At 38.0% G+C, this 18,937-nt stretch overlaps 2 protein-coding genes across 2 annotated transcripts in view; both read right to left on the reverse strand.

Moving 5' to 3' along the window:
* The window catches only part of fws (Conserved oligomeric Golgi complex subunit 5 four way stop), a 574,187-nt gene extending 564,093 nt beyond the window's left edge, over window positions 1-10,094 (reverse strand). The window contains exon 1 of the mRNA XM_090393051.1: window positions 9,353-10,094. Coding sequence (XP_090249177.1) covers window positions 9,353-9,419 — 67 coding nt within the window. The 5' untranslated portion in view covers window positions 9,420-10,094. The remainder of the gene's footprint in view (window positions 1-9,352) is intronic.
* Window positions 9,372-18,937, reverse strand: part of LOC150106232 (voltage-dependent calcium channel subunit alpha-2/delta-3-like) — a 2,133,114-nt gene continuing 2,123,548 nt past the window's right edge. The window contains exon 39 of the mRNA XM_090393048.1: window positions 9,372-9,479. The gene's annotated coding sequence lies outside the window, so the exon portion shown is untranslated. The remainder of the gene's footprint in view (window positions 9,480-18,937) is intronic.

Consider the following 18,937-nt stretch of genomic DNA (forward strand, 5'->3'; position numbering starts at 1 on the left):
AATGTCATGGCCTTTGCTGACAACCTTATTCTCATAGCCTCTACTAAAGTAGGTTTGCAGGAACTCCTCGACCAGCAGTTGACTTCTTTCATGTTTGAGGCCTTACTATTAATGCAGAGAAGTTCTGCTCATTAGCCCTTGTCTTTTCTGGGTGTGACAAGAAGCTAAGGTTGAGAGTATTGAGTTTTCCCTGCATGCTAGAGGAGGTTTACTTCTTTGAGGAAAGCTCCTCTTAAGCAGCAGCAAAGGCTTTTTATTCTGTCCTATTACCTTCTACTCATTATTATCATAATTGGTGCTTGGTAAGACCTATGTCTTGGTACTGTCCCGAATGGACACGGCTGTCCACTTGGCTGTTAGATTGTGGCACCAGCTTCCACCAGACACTCCAATTGCATACTTTCATGCAAGGGTGAAGGACAGCAGGCTTGGAGTTCCATGACTAAGTTGACTAATCCCATGACTTCGTTTAACTAAACTATCAAAGCTTGAAACATCCTCCTCCCCGATCTGCAGGGCGGCCTTTCTTAGCCCTATCATTCAAGAGGACTATAGACGTGCCAAAGGCTAATCCCAATATCTGGGCACCCAGATTGAGACTGCATCAGCAGAGCATAAGAGATGGGCATTGTTACTTCATGGCCCTGTAGACTGTGTTCGCTTCAAGGAATCACATCTGTTGCCTCCCCAGCATCAGTGGGTACAGGATGGCACCAGATTATTCCCAGGTTATGAATGCATTGATTTAATTAGAACAAGAATAAATGTCCTGCCCACGAGGGCCCCATACAGCCAGATGGGGCAGAGATGACATTAGCTGTAGAGTAGTCTGCCACTACAGTGAGACTGTCTCATTTATCTCAATGTTGCTTTTGCACTCATGGTGTTCAAGTGCAGACACGTGATGCCATAGTCTCCATGCTGAATAATCATTTTAAGAACAAAAGTTGAGAGGCCATGGTTGAACCTCATTACAGAACCAATACTGACGTTAGAAATCCAGATATTATAATGAGAAAAGATGGTGACATTTGGGTAATTGATGCTCAGGTAGTGGGTACCGGACACTCACTCACCTATTGCCATAAAAACAAGGCCCAATACTATGAGCGGAATTCAGACCTTGTAAGGAAGACAAGAGAGGAGCCTGGGGCAGCTCCCTACTTTACTAGCACCACCATCTCTCTCTCTCTCTCTCTCTATGCAGCATATGGAATGCTGCTAGTTACAAAGATTTATACCCATTAGGCTTATCCAAGAAAGACTTAAGTGATTTCCTTGAGGGCCCTGCAAGGCACACTGGTGGCGTGCCATTACCACCAACATGACTAATATGATAACACAAACTAGCATTAGTAATACTCTTGAAAATTCTTTTGTACAGGTTTCGGCCTTCTTCAGAGTCCTTTTTAGGACTAATATAACAGTAGTACTGCTCACTCAGTACAAAAGTAAAATAAATAAATAATGAGTGGTGTACCACAAGGATCAGTCCTTGGTCCAGTGTTATTCAATCTGTACATTAATGACACAGGTGATATATAGCTATTTGAAGATGATGCAAAGATCCAAAGGGTAATCAGAAATGCAGCTGATATGCAGTACTTGCAGAATGATTTGAATAGGCTGGAATTGTGGATGGAAAAATGGATGTCAGTTCAATGTCAGTAAATGTAAAATCGAGCCTCCATAGCTCAGTCAGTATAGACAAAGCCCTTTGGCCGGAAAGATCTGGATTCGATTCCCCATCAGAGACGCGAGGAACCTATCTGGTCTCTTTCCATGAAAGGTGAGTTAGCTGGTCTCATATGGAGGTGGGGAGTTTTTTCAGCTGGAAACTCAGGTTTTTTTGTTCCCAGAACAGGCAAACCGGCCCCATACACACATGGCTACAGTCATAAACACTTATGGCAAAGAAGGCAACGGGAAACCAACTTGCTTCCTATCTCCCTAGTAATTACTTTCAACAAAAGGTTGATTGATTGGTAGAGCCTCTGCTACTAATGGCCCAGCAAAAAGTTAAGCAAGTTTGAGCGCAGTTAGTAGTTGGAAGGGGTTCAATCGTTCGATGCTGTTGGCACACTCTTCCTCGATGAGTCTTTGAACTCCCTGGAGGTGTCACATAATAATAATAACACCCTCAAAGAGAGGAAGCCACAGGAATAGGAATTATCAAGCCATGCACTTTGGCACGATTAGATATCCAATGTTGTATCGTATTGGTGGGATTATGCTAGACGATTATGCTTTCATTTTTCCCACACACATCACAACACTTAATGGACATTTTAGTAGCAAAATTATCCATAATCAAATAAAACTCAATTTTTTTCTAGTTATACTTATTGGTCAAAAGTCTCCACATCCAATACATGCCATCAATCATTAAATCATGTAAGATGTTAATGAAGGAATGCCACCTATCCTATTTACCTAGTTATTATAATATTGAACATGACTGAGACATGAGTTTATCAGATTAATGCAGAAGAAATTTTTCATATAACAGAAGACAGGGGCAGAACAAGAGGTCAACCCTCAGAATTGTATAAGAGTACAAGAAAAAGGCTTACTGCATATAGAATACATATGGTGGGTGGAGGAATGCATTGCTTAAGTGTGATAAAGAAAGAATAAGGTTTAAGGCATGATTGATGATGACATATCTGATAGTGAGACCACCCACAATGTGTCTTTTGACTCCACTGAGGTTAGATGATGGTGATAACATCAGCTATATTACTGGTAAAATGATTTGAAGTTGATCAGCGCTGTGAAGTGTGGAAATGGCCTCCTGCACTGAATCCACAGAGGTGTCATGTAATAATAATTTGTAAGCATTACTGATGATAAATGTAAAATGAAGGCCTTCCAAAAATAGTTGGTGAAACTTGACTACGAAAAATAAAGAATTGACTACAAAAAAAAATAATAATTAAGACATTTTGGAAGCAATGCATTTAAACTCAATAAGAGCAGAATAGACAAAACAAAGAATATAATAAGCAAAAGGAACCAACCCAAAAGACAGAGGGTAAGAAAAGAAAGGCATACACATGAAGTGAATAAAAAATTCCTGATTGCAAACTTTGTAACTATATCATAAAACAAGAAAATTAGGAAGATGACCATCTAAAATGTTACCTTATCAACATAATACTTAATTACGACCACTTACTAAATATCATCATCATCAAATTCCTGTCATGTACCCTCAAGGGGTGTACAGGATATGATAGTACTACATGAAAAATTTACATCATTACTAAATTCCTATCTACAATTTTCCTCCAAATCAGTCTGTTACTTGTCAAGACTCCATTATCAGATCTTATATTTCTATCGTCTAAGGCACTTTGTACTGTATCAATCCACCTATATCTTGGTCTTCCTCTGGGTCGTTTTCCTGCCAACCTGGCAGAGAACACTTGTTTTGCTAATCTTTCCTCTCCCATTCTATTTAAGTGACCAGAGCACCTGAGATTAGCTCTGCTGACACATTCCTGGATGCTGACAATGTCAAGTTCTTTCCTAATATCCTCATTTTTAATATGATATTGCCATTGATGCCATCTGTTCACGCCTCTAATCTTTCTCAGGACTCTCATATCTGCGGTCTCTAGTCTTTGGTCAAGTGTTTTACTTATGACCCAACTCTCAGATCCATAAGTTAAAACTGGTTTGAACACTGTCTTGTATACAGCTAATTTAGTGTTCTGACTAATTTCTCTCTTATTCCATATGAATTTATTCAATTGACTTCCCACCATACCAGCTTTGCTGATTCTGTTGGCTATTTCTATATTTAATTTACCATCTTCAGTAAAAATTGTGCCTAAGTAGCTGAAATGTTTTACTTGTTACACAGGTTCTCCATTCACAACACAGTTGACATTTTCAATGATTCTGACTATTTTCATTATCTTTGTCTTTTTATTGCTGACCTTCATACCATATCTATCACAACAGCTATTCAATTTAGTCAGAGAATCTTGCAGATTTCTAGCGGATTTATTTAGAAGTATAACATCATCCGCATAAAGCAAAGAGCTGACATTAACATCTCCAATTTTGATATCAGGTTTAATACCACTTTCCTTCATAATGTGATCCATATAGATAATGAATAACAGAGGGGATAATGTACATCCTTGTCTCACACCAGATTTAACATTTAACTGCTGACTTACAACTCAAATAGAGACAAAGTATTGCTTGATATAATGCCCCATTGACACTATACAACTGCAGCGTATTGAATAGCTTCTCTCTTGGCACCATATCATATGCCTTTTCCAAATCGACAAAACTTAAATACAGATCTTTGTTATATTCCCATGGTTTCTCGACTATTTGTCATAAAGTGAAGATCTGATCCTGACAGCCTCTATTTGGCCTGAATCCAGCTTGTTCTTCACCAAGCTTTTCTTCCACAATTCTTCTCAACCGTTTCTCAAGTATACTTGCATAGATCTTGCCAGGAACACTCAGTAGGGAAATACCTCTGTAATTCTCACATTCAGTTTTATTTCCCTTTTTATATATGGGTACTATTAGAGCTCTACTCCAATCATCGGGAATTCTTCCCTCTGTCCAGGCTTTCTGAACTATGCAGTGCAGCCACTGTAAGACTTTTATACCACCATACTTCAGCATTTCTGGTCGAATATCATCTACTCCTGCTGCCTTTCCACATTTCAAGCCTTTGATGGCTTTCTCTACTTCAAGTATGGATATGTATTTCTGAGTGCATGCCTGGTCAGTGTTTTTTACCACTATGCTGTCATCACTGCTCGTTTCATTTAGCAGTTTTTCAAAGTAATTACTCCATACTTCAAGGATATCTTTTTCTCCTGTTTTCATGTCACCTTTCTCATCTTTAACTCCTTTTACAGCACTCTTTCTTCCATTCCTAAGCTTCTTCAACAACCTCCAGAATATTTTGCCACCTTCAAAGTCCTCCCATGACTTTTGTTTAGCTAGTTTTACACACTGTTTAGCTTTCTTACATTTGTCTCTGTATTCTCTAAGAGCACAAGCTGACTTATTTGCCAGGAACATTTGATATGCTTTCTTCTTTTCCTTCACTGCCTCTTTAACTTCCTTTGTCCACCAGGGAGTTCTGATATTTTTATCCTTGCACACAACCTCACCACATGCCTCTCTGGCAGAATCAATCAATGTTTTCTTCAGAGTTTGCCACTGAATCTCCAAGGTTTGATTCCTGTTCTCAAACTCTTTCATTTTCTTTTCAATAATCTTTCTGTATTTTAGTCTACAGTTCACATCTGAGAGCTGCTCAACTTTTATTCGCTTTAAAACTTTCTTACATGTTATTCTATTCAGTACGAAATTCAATTTTATCCTGCTCAAGACTAAATAGTGATCGCTTCCAATTTCAAATCCTCTGTACACTCTGGTGTCCTGCACCAGGGAGAAAACATCACTATCAACAATAACATAGTCAATGAGACTTTTCTTATTCCTAGCCTCTTCTCTCCATGTGAATTTGTGCACATTTTTATGTTGGAACATGGTGTTAGTAATAACCAGTCCATGTCCTGAGCAGAAATCCAACAGGTATTTGCCATTATTATTAGCTTTGATCTTTTGTCCAACTTTTCCCAAAATATTTTTGTATGTCTCACAATCATTTCCTACTCTGCTATTTAGATCCCCAACAAGGACCAACTTTTCCTTTTTCATTGTGTCAGTTGCTTTTTCTAAAGCCTCAAAAAATTCCTCCACTTCTACCTTAGTAGAACCTTCTGTGGGACCATAGGCACAAATAAGTCTCATTGTCCAGTTCTCCATTCTCATATTTGCCCACATTACTCTACTTGAGACTGACTCATGGTATAAAATTTTACCACTGAGTTACAAAATATATTATATTTACTATATTACTTTTTTTAATCCTCCACGCAACTGCAAGTAATAGGGGAAGTATGCCAAGGTGACATGACTTATTTGAATTTTAACCAAGTATCTGATAATATTATAAGATTCGTAAGAATCTACTTATTAAAATGTGCAAATATTCATGATTACTTAGAAGATGGACAGGAAACTGGTTGACAGACGAAAGGTAATGTTTAAGGGGGGAGAGGTATTCAAAGGATTAAAATAAAAATATAATTTGCCAAATATAATAGTAATGTTATTATAATATGTCATTATATTACTATTATTATTACGTGACACCTCCAGGGAGTCCAAAGACTAATCAAGGGAGAATGTGCCAACAGCATCAACCGATTGATCCTACTAACCATGCTCAAACTTGCTTAACTTTTTACGTGAGCCATTGGTATCAGAGGCTTTAACAATCGATCAACCTTAGTGACCAACAATTATTATAATCTGTATGTTAATGATACTGGAATGGGTTTAACTATCATATGCAGCTATCGTATGATGCAAAATTAGAGAGAGCAATGCAGAATCAAGCAGATGCTATGGCCTTGCAGGAGGATTTGAATAGATTGCATAAATGGGCAGGTAAATGGAACTATCAGTTCAATGTTGCAAAGTGTAAGGTTTTGAAATTTGGTAATCAATGATGGGTTGCAAAGTATACACACGGTGGGGAAACTTTAAAGTAAAGGAGATGAGAGATCTAGGAGTGATGGTGGATAAGGACCTGTAATTCAGGGACCACATTGCACAAGTTGTGAAGATGGCACATCAGATAATGGCAATGATGCAGACAACCCTGACATGCAGAAACAAAGAGGTTATAGTCCATTATATGTTTTGAACAGGCTTCATATGGATTATTGTGCACACTGAATGCCGTGTTTTCAAGATAACAAGCATATACTGGAAAGGGTCCAGAGAAGATTCACAAAGGTTGTCAATGGTCTTTGGAATGTGGAGTATGAGGAAATATTGAGAGAATGTAAATTGCAAAGCCTCGTGAATAGGAGGAAGAAAGGGGGGGGGGGACATGACTGAGACATATAAGCTAGTCAGGGTTTGCTATCAGGTTGACATGCAAGAGATTTTTCATAGAATGAGAAAGAGGGGTAGAACAAGAGGCCATCACTGGAAACTGTATAAAAAGGGTGTGAACAGAGGAGTGAGGAGCAAGTTCTTTGCATGGGGAGTGGTTGGTGAGTGGAAAGCATTGCCTGTGTTGTGAATGTAGACACATTGAATCATTTTAAGGCACAGTTGGATATGAACAACTGTGTGTGTACCTCCCACGATGAGTCTAACTCTATTCAGATCAGATGTTAATAATAAGGCAAACTCCAGAATCTGTAGACTCATCAAGAGGAGCTCTAAACATGATGCCAAGCACTAACCAAGATTTGCAAAATATCTATCATACTTCACTTGCAACTCATTCACCGACATGGCAACCACAACAAACTGTCAACCTATTCCACTAATTCACCACAGTCCCTTGCTAATCACACTCTCGCCAAAGATGCCCCTAGTTCTCTCATCAGATCTTTACTGAAAATTTTCCATTTTATTTTATCAATCCATGTGTTGAATCAACATGTTGAGCCACTTTTCATGTGGAAAAACTCTCACATATGCCAAATGGTCAGGATCTAGTGCACTGGCCAATCATCATGGATCCATGTGTTACTTAAACAAATTCTTAAAGTGTGGGCCTAATGATACAGGTATTAGCATGCTGAACGATTCCGTCCATCTGGCAATGCCTGCAACATGACAAAGTGCAACGTCATCTACCATGAACTGACAAATGGCTCCAAAATCCAGTCATAAGTTCATCAATACATACAGGGTACTATTATGACCAACAAAACATAGTTCACACCATGACACTACATGCCCTGGCAATGGATAAATAAAACCACACATAAGTGATCCATGGTCTGTACTCCAAGTCACGATGCTCAGATGTCCAGCTGCCTCTGCAACGAGATAAACCATGCTTCTTCCAAGAGCACTCCCCCCCCCCCCCCCAATTACTTTCCATGGCTTTTCAAGATCAACTAAACACATGGGAATCCTAGCTGTGTCCCAATTTTGTGAGCACATCTTTCACGGGAGCCCTTGGTATTTTCATTGGCCTCCTCAGCATAGGACGAATAACTGCTCTGGCTTATTTTAGCATTACAGGGCTTTGTGTTATGAGATCAGTCTAGTTAGGGAACTGTAAGAAGCAGAGATAAAGTGAATGCATGATTGAATTAGCACATTTTCCAGGATGGAAGTCCAACAATATACAAACAACTTTTTTTTAAAATCTGTTGTAATTTTCTAATAGTGATTATACCCCAAAAATTTTTAAAAAAATAAAACAAAATAAAAAAGACATTAATGAAATAAAATTTTTATTTAATGAAACACAAAGTTTCTATTTTCTATTTTCATTTTTTTTTTAAATGTGAGGTAAAAAGTTAAAAATGGGCGTGCTAAAATATTATTATTATGGGCAACTCCAAGGAGTCCTTAGACTCATCGAGGGAGGCCCTAAACATCGTGTCAACAAGTATTCAGCTTCCACACAGTATCTATCATACCTTTCCTTGAACTCATTCACTGTCATAGCACCCACAACAGACTCTGTCAACTTATTCCACTCATTCACCACTCTCCATGCAAAAAACCTAGTTCTAACACCTTTGCTAACCGCACTCTTGCCCAGTTTCCATGGATGGCCCCTAGTCCTCCCATCACCAGACCTGTTCTGAAAAATATCCTCTGAATTAATCTTATAGAAACCCTTCAGTAATTTGAATGTCTCAATCATATCACCCCTCTTCCGCCTATCAACCAATGTTTGCAACCCACAAATCTTCAACCTGTTCTCATAAGGCTCATTCCATAGACCTGCTATCATCTTGGTCACTCACCTCTGGATCCTCTTTACCTCCTCCCCATCAAGAAGAAACCCTGGCACCCAGATCTGGGCCCAGTAGTCAAGATGGGAGTCTTATATAGGCTCGGTACAGAGGAACAATAACTTGCTTGTCTCTGCTCGTCAATCAAATATAAATAAATAAAAATAAAGAATACGGTTAGAGGCCAAAAAAAAGAAAACGAGTTTAGTGCGCGATTTTTTATATGAAGTCCAATCCTAATTCATTGCCTGGAAGAATACAGGACATTTAATATATATATACTCATGAAATTATAAGTTGCACGATAACTTGGCCGATGAGCGGACTCTTAGCGACAGCGAACGATAAAACACGTCGGTTTAACGCGGAGCCAGACGTGATCACCAATTTTGGTCTCTTACTGTACTCTCGTTTTCAACGATTTATATCAAAATAGTAAATATCACTACTAGAAAATACATGCCCAAAAGAAAACATGAAATAGTCAACGTATTAATAAATACCATACGACAAAAGTATCTTACCATCAGATATAAACTGCTTGAATAATTCACCTTCCATCCTGTTAACACGACCTATCAGTACACTCATATACAGTATATATTATGTCCCTCAAATCCAGGAGTGCATGTTCTCAAGATATGGTTCTACCTACAAAGTCAAAATGCACAGTTATCACTATTTTAACATTGCAGTAATTTTCGGAGAAGTTCTTAGACATTATTAGTGACAATAAACTCTTTTCTGCATCTCAAGTAAAAATTATTTGTAATAGTAGTTAAAAAATATATGATTTTGTTGAATCTTTCATATATTTCTCGTAACATCAAAACATAAAACTGAAGAGCAGAGAACTAGTTATTGCACACTTTCCTCTAAATACGGGGGTGGAGGGAGGATCTTTGTTTTCCATTAACAGAAGGCAAGAAATGACAAACTCAAACTAGTAACACCGCAACCATTCACCAATTGTTGACTCCATGGAGGCCTGAATAATAATTCCAAGATAATAAGCACATCGAACACAACACCGCCAGCTGATGAATTAAGTAAATACGCCCATGCGCACTCGTAACATACGCAAACAGATAAAACCAAAATTACCGGATTGGCAGAATAACATTAATAATAATTTTTTTTGAATAATAATAATAAACACTTTATTATTATTATTATTACTCCAAGGAGGCAAAGACTCATCTGCGAGGTAAAAGACTCATCCTTTTATCACACACACAGCTCATCATACTGTATCATAAACACACTCAAACTACTTGCAGACACCACACTCTCAGACAAGGCATACCAATCATTCACAACTCAGCACGAAAAAAACCTGCTTATCACACCCATGCATACAATTCTATTTATTATATCTTGCATACAATTAATAAAATTATGGAAGTTACAAAATTTAAAAATTATAAAAATTACATATAATAATAATAATAATAATAATAATAGTATTTTTTTAATTCAATGATTTTTATTATTAAAATTATGATTATGTATTATGCATTTGCAGGTCTGTGGGATGTTCCCTATGAGGATAGATTGATGATCTGTGGGCTCCAAAAACTAGCTGATAGACGTAGGAGAGGAGATATGATAGAGGTATTTAAATTGTTAAAGGGATTTTACAGGATTGATACTGATGATATTCTTAAGACCAATGCAGGATGTGAGAGAACGAGGGGCCATCCCTGGAGATTGTGTAAGAGTGTGGTTAACAAGGGTGTTAAGACTAGATTTTTTACTTGGAGGGTTGTGAATGGGTGGAATGCTTTGCCAGAACTGATTGTGAATGAATTTAAGGAGAGGTATGACAGGTATTGTGTAAATAATGGTTAGTGTGTCAATGTCGGGTCTCCCGCAATGAGTCTTTTGACTTCATGGAGACACCGTTAAAATAATAATAATAATAATAATAATAATAATAATAATAATAATAATAATAATAATAATAATAATAATAATAATAATTTATAAAACATGTTGCTCCACATGTTAATAATAGTTACTGCAGATGGTAATTTATAGTTGCAGTTTGAAAATATTACATTTTTAACAGTATTTATAGTATGACAATAAGTTATATATATTTTACAATTTTTGCTTTTAATGTATTTAAGCGCTGTAACACTTCAATGTATTTTTTCTTTCTTTCTGTTGATCTCAGTTGAGATTAGTGTCTCAGCTCGCATCCTCAAAGCTTTTTAGTAAGATTATTTGAGGATGACAACGGTTAGATATCATTTATTAATTTGATTGCTGTGTTGGATGTAGGCTGATGTTTGAGAGGTCAAATTAATGATCTAAAAGGTCTGGAAATTGCCGATATATTCTTGTGTTCATGTTGGAGGCTTAATGGATTTTTTACAACACTCAAAAATAATTAAAATAGAATTTAATACTTCCTATATTTCATCCTAGTCACTAGGACATCTACGGGGATTACAAAGACAATTAATGTAACATGCACACACAAATCTTACAATACTAAGCCCAACCACGTGGGTGACAATTAAAATAGAATTTAATACTTCCCATATTTCGTCCTAGTCACTAGGACATCTATGGGAATTACAAAAACAATTAATGTAACATGCACACACAAATCTTACAATACTAAGCCCAACCACGTGTCACCCACGTGGTTGGGCTTAGTATTGTAAGATTTGTGTGTGCATGTTACATTAATTGTTTTTGTAATTCCCATAGATGTCCTAGTGACTAGGACGAAATATAGGAAGTATTAAATTCTATTTTAATTCTTTTTGAGTGTTGTAAAAAATCCATTAAGCCTCCAACATGATGCCCTCACAGCACTTAAGCCTCTACACACATATTCTTGTGTTATTGCATCTGTCTTGATGGTTCACATTCATTTTTAATGTGGTCTTCTTTTTGAACTACTTCTACAGTAACATATCTTGCTAGAGTTAGACAACAAGAGATGGCAGCACTTGTTTGCAAGCCTCTTCATCGGTGGCCGCTATAATTAGTGATAGACATGGGCAAGCTATCTCTGATTGGCTACCAGTGGAGATTGAACTGCCCACTCAGTCTTAAAAAGCAAGATAGGGTAAAAAGGCCTCACCTTCTTTCTATAAGGGAATAAAAGGCATTAGCAGATTTATTTTTATTTATTTTATAGGAGACTTGTTTTTACCGTGGCAGCCTTTCTATGTCTTCTGAGATTTTAATTTGTATCGGCTTTGTGAGTCCTATAATTTCAACTCTTTAAATATACTAATAGAAAACGGCCTAGAGACTATAAAAGCTTGAGCAAGAACTCTTTGACAAACAGAACGAAGAATTGACAAATAAATTAGGGAAGATAAAGATTAAGTCAAACAATAATTTCGCAGTTATAGAAGTGTTGCAGACGATAAAAGACATTAAAATCAGCATTAACGCACTAACTGGTAGGCTATACAATTTGGTGAAAGAGACATCTGCACTCCGTCAAGAACTTCATTCCCTAAAACTACGATACGAATGATTAAATCAGCAACAACATAAAGAAGATCTTGCCATTAACGGTCTTCCTAAAACTGCACCTACAGAAAATCTCAGTGATGTAGTTTTAAAATTAGGCCATGCAATTGATATCCACCTACAACTTGACGACATTCCTAGGAAGAGCAAAAACAAGGCTTGCCACGACCTGCACCAGTTATAGTTCATCTTACAAGCAAGTCCACAAGAGACAATCTCATAAAAGCCAGAAAATAGGCAAAATAAGAAACAAAGACCTTATAACACACTTGGAACGAATAAATCCAATGCTTTTGAAACTCGTGAACATAATATTCGACACAGGCATTATTCCACAACAACTAAAAACTGCAGTAATTACTCCAATATACAAACACGGTAAAACAAACGATACTCAGAACTACAGACCAATAGCTACACTACCACTCATCTCAAAAATTCTAGAAAAAATAACACACACTAGACTACAGAACTATTTACAGAAGTACAACATCATCTCACAAAACCAATACATCTTTTAGAAAACAAAAAGCACCATTACTTTATTATAAGACATGACCGACACAATAAACAAAGCTCTCGAGAAAAACAAGTACGCCGTCCTTATACTACTGGACCTAACCAAAGCATCTGACACACTTGAACATGACATACTACTCACCAAACAATACTCAATAGGTATAAGAGGAACACTGCATACATGGTTCAAGAACTACCTCTCAAATAGAACACAAGTAACAAAAATAGGTACATGTCACAGCAGGGATATACAAATAAATCACGGTGTACCTCAAGGTGCCATATTATCATCCACACTATTCAACATATACATTAACGATGTTGTTAACATGGCCATAAGAAGTCAAATATTTCAGTAGGCAGATGACACCGGACTACTAACAATCCACACAGACATCAACACGGCTCTCTGCAAAGCATAACAAGACCTAAATGAAATCACAACATACTTCTACCAAAACGCAATTGTAATTAACGGCACCAAAACGCAATTGTAATTAACGGCACCAAAACGCAATTGTAATTAACGGCACCAAAACGCAATTGTAATTAACGGCACCAAAACGCAGATGTTGATAATACACAACATAAGAATCATGCGCCACAGCCCCTATCGATACATTGTCACACATACCGCTGCATTCACAACAAAAAACCTGCCAATGTCCCGAAATCAAACCTGTATCACAAACAAAATACTTTGGTCTCTACATAGATAAAAACTGCAGTAATAGATAAAAACTCACTGTCGGAGAGCTCCTGAAAGATTTGTGATTTTTGTTGATTTATTAATATTTTGTTAGATTTAATTGTGTAATTTTAGTGTGTAATTTTAGTATATTATTGTAGTTTTATTAGTGTAGTTAGTGTACTAAAGTGTTTGTTGGGATGTCGCCGCTAGAGGGATTCGTAGTGTGTAGTGTTTGAGAAAGCTCCAGATAAGATAAGCGTTATTTTCAGTTATCGTTGATAAATTTACTTTAATATTGCGTAGTTTTGTTTCCCTTGCGTATCTTAGTGTGTCTGTTTGTGTATTTTTGGTGTTTATAAATTATAATTTGATAAAATACATTACTAGTAAGTATGGCCTCAGTACGAAGGAAAATGGCGGCCAATAATGATGGTTTGCCATCTTCTTTCAACAACGGTAATGTAAAGGAGATGATTCAGTGTTTCAGATATCTGCGAAATGTACGCGTTGCGGAGTGCGGTCAGATGATAATAAAGGAGTGACTGTGTGTAGAAATTGTAGGGAGAATGAGGAATTGAAGTGTATTTCGGATCGTGAGTGTGATATTTTTGTCGAATTTCAGAATGAAGAAAATAGGGATATGAAAAGAAAAACGGCGACGTTGTACCAGAGAATTGTGAGAGTGTGAATGATAGTATTAATGGTTTTACAGAGAATAAAAGAGATGAGATATATGCAATGAGTGAGATCGCGTTGTTGAATGATGCGATACAAAGGGCAAAACAGCAGCTAGAGCGTATGAGCAAAAGTCGACTGAATGAACCAACCAATAATAAAAAGTATGACAGGAAAAATAGGCATATGAGTGTGAACATGAACAAAATGAAGGATAGAGTGCTCTATGGAGACTCGTTAGTACGAGGTGTGTTAGTAGAGGATTTGACAAAATCGTACCAACCTGGTGCAACCACAAAGGATGTAACGGAGTCTATTAGAGAGCAAAAGGAAAGGGTGAAAGAAATGATTGTTGTGGTAGGTACGAATGATTTGAAAGGAGATAAAATGGAAATGATAGAAGACCTGAATGAATTGTTTGAGGTAGCAAAAGAAAAGAGTGACAGAGTTAGAATGATTAGTCTTTTGCCACGGTATGACAGTGAAATGTTTAACAGGAGAGCCATAATAGCGAATGACTTTATTCATGGGTTATATATGACGAGTGGCGTGGAATTTGTGGATGTGTGGAGTGAGTTTGATGGGCAAAAGGATCTACATAAGATGGATGGCTTGCATTTGAATGGTTACGGTGTAAGAAGACCTGAGAAAGTGTTGCTGAATGTAATGGATGTGCAAATTCAGGGAAACTAGATTTATTAAGAGGGGGAGGATAGATATACAGTCCTTAGGGAGGCAGTTGAATAAATGAATATAATATGCCCGAGCGAATAAGGACAACAAATCAGAGTGGGATAGTTAATATAAGGCATCAAGGTAGGGTTTGGGCTAATGGGGATCTTAAATTCATGTGCACTAATGCTAGGAATATTAGGAACAAGAAGGAAGAGTTTTTGGCAATGGTTGGCACTTCCGGACCACAGGTTATTGGTATTAGTGAATCAATGCTGACTGTAGACGATATAGCTAGTGGGATTGAATGTGATGGGTATACTGTGTTAAGGAATGACAGAGAGAATAAAATGGGGAAGGAGTATTCTTGATGATAGCTGATGAGCTACAGCCAAGGAGAATAGAAGTTGAATTGCAGGATAGAGAAAAGAGCACATTTGAGGCCATTTGGTGTGACATTGTGGCTAGCAGAACTAAATATACAATTGGGTGCTGCTATAGACCAGGTGATGGAAAAGATGGTGGTGACAGTATGCACAAGCAAATCGAAGAAATGAGTGGAAGGAGGGTATTATGAGATATTTCAACTATGGTCGCATTGATTGGAGTGAGGAGAGGACCCACGGGAGGAAGGAACTGGATTTTATGCGGTTATTAAGGGATAATTATCTGTGACAGCATGTAATGGAAAATACTAGGGGTCAGAGAGTGCTTGACCTAGTAATTACATCTGAGGATTTGGCGGTAACAAATATGACCACATTACCACCAATTGGTGAGAGTAATCATAGGGTCTTGACTTGGGAGGTGGCTAAAGGTGTGGAATTTTCAATTAAGACAGGGTACATGTAGAATCATCGGGCTGGAAAGAATGAGAAGCTTAGGAGTTTGATTGGTTCAGTGCCATGGCATGTACAACTGCAAGGACTAGAAGTTGATAATGCATGGGAAGCAGTTAAGAAGTGTTTGCATGAAGTAATGGCTGACTGTATACCTAGAGTCCAAATAATAAATCAAGTAGGGGTTAAATGGATGAATAACACCATTAAGCTTGATCTTCAAAAAAAGAAAAAACTATGGAGGGAATTTAAGGAGAAAGATGACCGGCAGGCACAAGAACGGCATAACCAGGCCAGAAGGGTAACGAGTGTGGTAAGAAAAGCAAAAAAAGATTACCAAAGAACATTGGCCATGCATGCTAAAGAGAATTCTAAACAGTTTTTTAGATATGTAGCAAGTTAAGGGGAAAATGTACATGGCAGAATGATTTCAAAGAATGCCAATGGTGGGAAGGTAACTGAATCAGTTGATATAGTTGAGTTACTGAGTGAGAGAATATAATCCAGGTGGTTACATTGCAGAAATGATTAAACCAGTAGATTATACGGGAATTGTGGTGAATGAAGTGGAGTTGAGTAGTCTATTGCGTAACCTCAATCTCAATACATCCATGGGATTGGATGGTATACCAGCTCGTGTCGTACGAGAAGCAGCTAAAGAATTGTCAGTACCCTTGACCATTTTGTTTAATTTGAGCCTCAGGTCTGGGTTAGTCCCAAGGGGGTGGAAAGAGGGGTAAATAGTTACACTGCATAAAGGTGGTTCCAAGACTGCTGTTGTAAATTACCGACCGATTAGCATATCAGGAATCATTGTCAAGGTCTTAGAGAAATTAGTCAAGAAATAAATACAGGATTGGATAGATGAAAATAGGATATTGTGTGGAGGACAACATGGTTTTGTGAAGGGTAGATCATGCCTCAGTAACTTGCTCACGTTTCATAACACAGTGACGGCTGAACTGGATAGGGGTAATGGGTTTACAGTGATACTACTGGACCTTGCCAAGGCCTTTGACCGGATACCACATGGAACCCTAATCAGTAAACTGGAGCAGATGGGGATAGATATAGGGTCGGTGAGATGGATAGGAGGGTGGTTGAAGGAGAGATACCAGAGAGTGGTTTATGCAGGAGTGGAGTCTAAAAGACGGCTTGTGACTAGTGGTGTGCCACAGGGCCCTGTCCTTGGACCACTACTTTTCAATTTGTTCATCAATGATATAGGAAAGGATTTGAGAGGAAGTGTTCCCTTGTTTGTTGATGATTGAAAGTTGGGTAGAGCAATTGTGACTGCACAGGATGTCAAAATTTTACAGGATGATTTGGATAGTTTGGAGGACTGGGCTAGGAAAAATGGATGTCAATTTAATGTGGCAAAGTGTAAGGTTATGCACTTTTGGGGTGAAAAGAATAGCGGCAGTATATCGCATTGGTGGAACCGTACTCCAGGAGATTGATGAGGCCAAGGATTTGAGAGTGTAGGTGGATAGGAAATTGAAGTTTAGGGGGCACATTGCAAAAGTGACTAAATCAGCTCATCAAATCACTTGGCTTCTGAAAAATACTTTAACATGCAGACACAAACAAGTTGTTGTTCCTCTGTATTGAGCCTTGATAAGCCCTCATCTGGACTACTGTGCCCAGTTATGGGCACCAGGGTTTCTTCGTGATGGGGAGGAAGTGGAGAGGATCCAGAGACGAGTGACCAAGATGATAGAAGGTCTGTGGAATGAACCTTATGAGAATAGGTTGAAGACTTGTGGATTGCAGAGATTGGACGATAGGCGGAGGAGGGGTGATATGATTGAGACATTCAAATTACTGAAGGGTTTCTATAATATTGATCCAGAAGATATTTTTGAAAATATGACTGGTGGTGGGAGGACTAGGGTCTATGCATGGAAGCTGGGCAAGAGCGTGGTTGACAAGGGTGTTAGAGCTAGGTTCTTTACTTGGAGAGTGGTGAATGAGTGAAATAAGCTTCCAGATTCTGTTGTGTGTGCTACGACCGTGAAAGAGTTCAAGGCAAGGTATGATAGATACTGTGTCAATGTCGAATAGTTGTTCTTGACATGATGTTAGGGCCTCCCTCGATTAGTCTGTCGACTCCTTGGAGTTGCCCGGAACAATAACAACAACAACAACAATAATAATAATAATAATAAAAATAATAATAATAGGTCGCCACCTTAAATGGACAAAACATATCTAATGCCTACATACCAAACTCCGGATCATCGCAGCAAAACTCTTCTAAATAAAATACATTATTCCGTCCAACATAAAAAACTCCTATATACGGTATCTACGAATCCCTACTCATATACGGTATAACAGTCTATGCAAACACATCAAACAGCCACCTAACAAAATTAGAAATATTACATAAGGAAATTATGTCAACAGTGATTTGGACAACTTATACGCAACAATCGATGTTCGACCAGGACATGGCGACACACAGAATCCTGAGCATTAAAAGCCTGAAACACTACATAACATTAATAATGAATTATTTCTACATCACCTATCGAAACAACAGACACATATCGTATAACACGACCTACAACAACTCTCTACATCCCCACACCCTTCAACACCTCATACGGTTCTTTTGTGAGATCACATCAGATACCCACACAACTCAACAATCTACCAAGAAATTTAAAACACATAGATAAATACAGAACATTAAAACACGAACTCTGGGAAATATACCAACAAAGTTAATATACCATTAACACTAATATACACATCGCAAATCACCAGCATCCAATGCCTACATCCCATTCACAAACAGTAACAACAACAGAAATAGAGAAGGCTAATTCCGCTCTCTTCCTAAAAACTAAACCATGCTTCGAAGTAGGTGGGATTAATTCGCTTCACTCATCTACGTTAAGCTAACGCCTTTTTATTCCCGAATACGGGGAGTAGGCGAGGCCATTTAGCCCTATCTAACTTTTGGAGACTGAGTGTGCAGTTCAATCTCCACTGGTACCAATCAGAGATAGATGGCCCAAGGCTATCACTAATTAAGCGGTACTCAGTGAAGAGAGACGGCTCAAATGTGCTGCCATCTCGTGGTCCCTGACCCTAACACAATATATTTGATGTCTGAAATAATGTGGGTTCTACGGTCGATTTTCTCGAGTTTACAGGACGAAAAACCCGAGTTTCCGGGAGGAAAAACCTGCTTGCATGTGCCA

The sequence above is a fragment of the Typopeltis vanoorti genome, chromosome 5 (assembly GCF_054136105.1).
Source record: "Typopeltis vanoorti isolate ZY-2024b chromosome 5, IOZ_Tvanoo_1.0, whole genome shotgun sequence".
Lineage (NCBI taxonomy): Eukaryota > Metazoa > Arthropoda > Arachnida > Uropygi > Thelyphonidae > Typopeltis > Typopeltis vanoorti.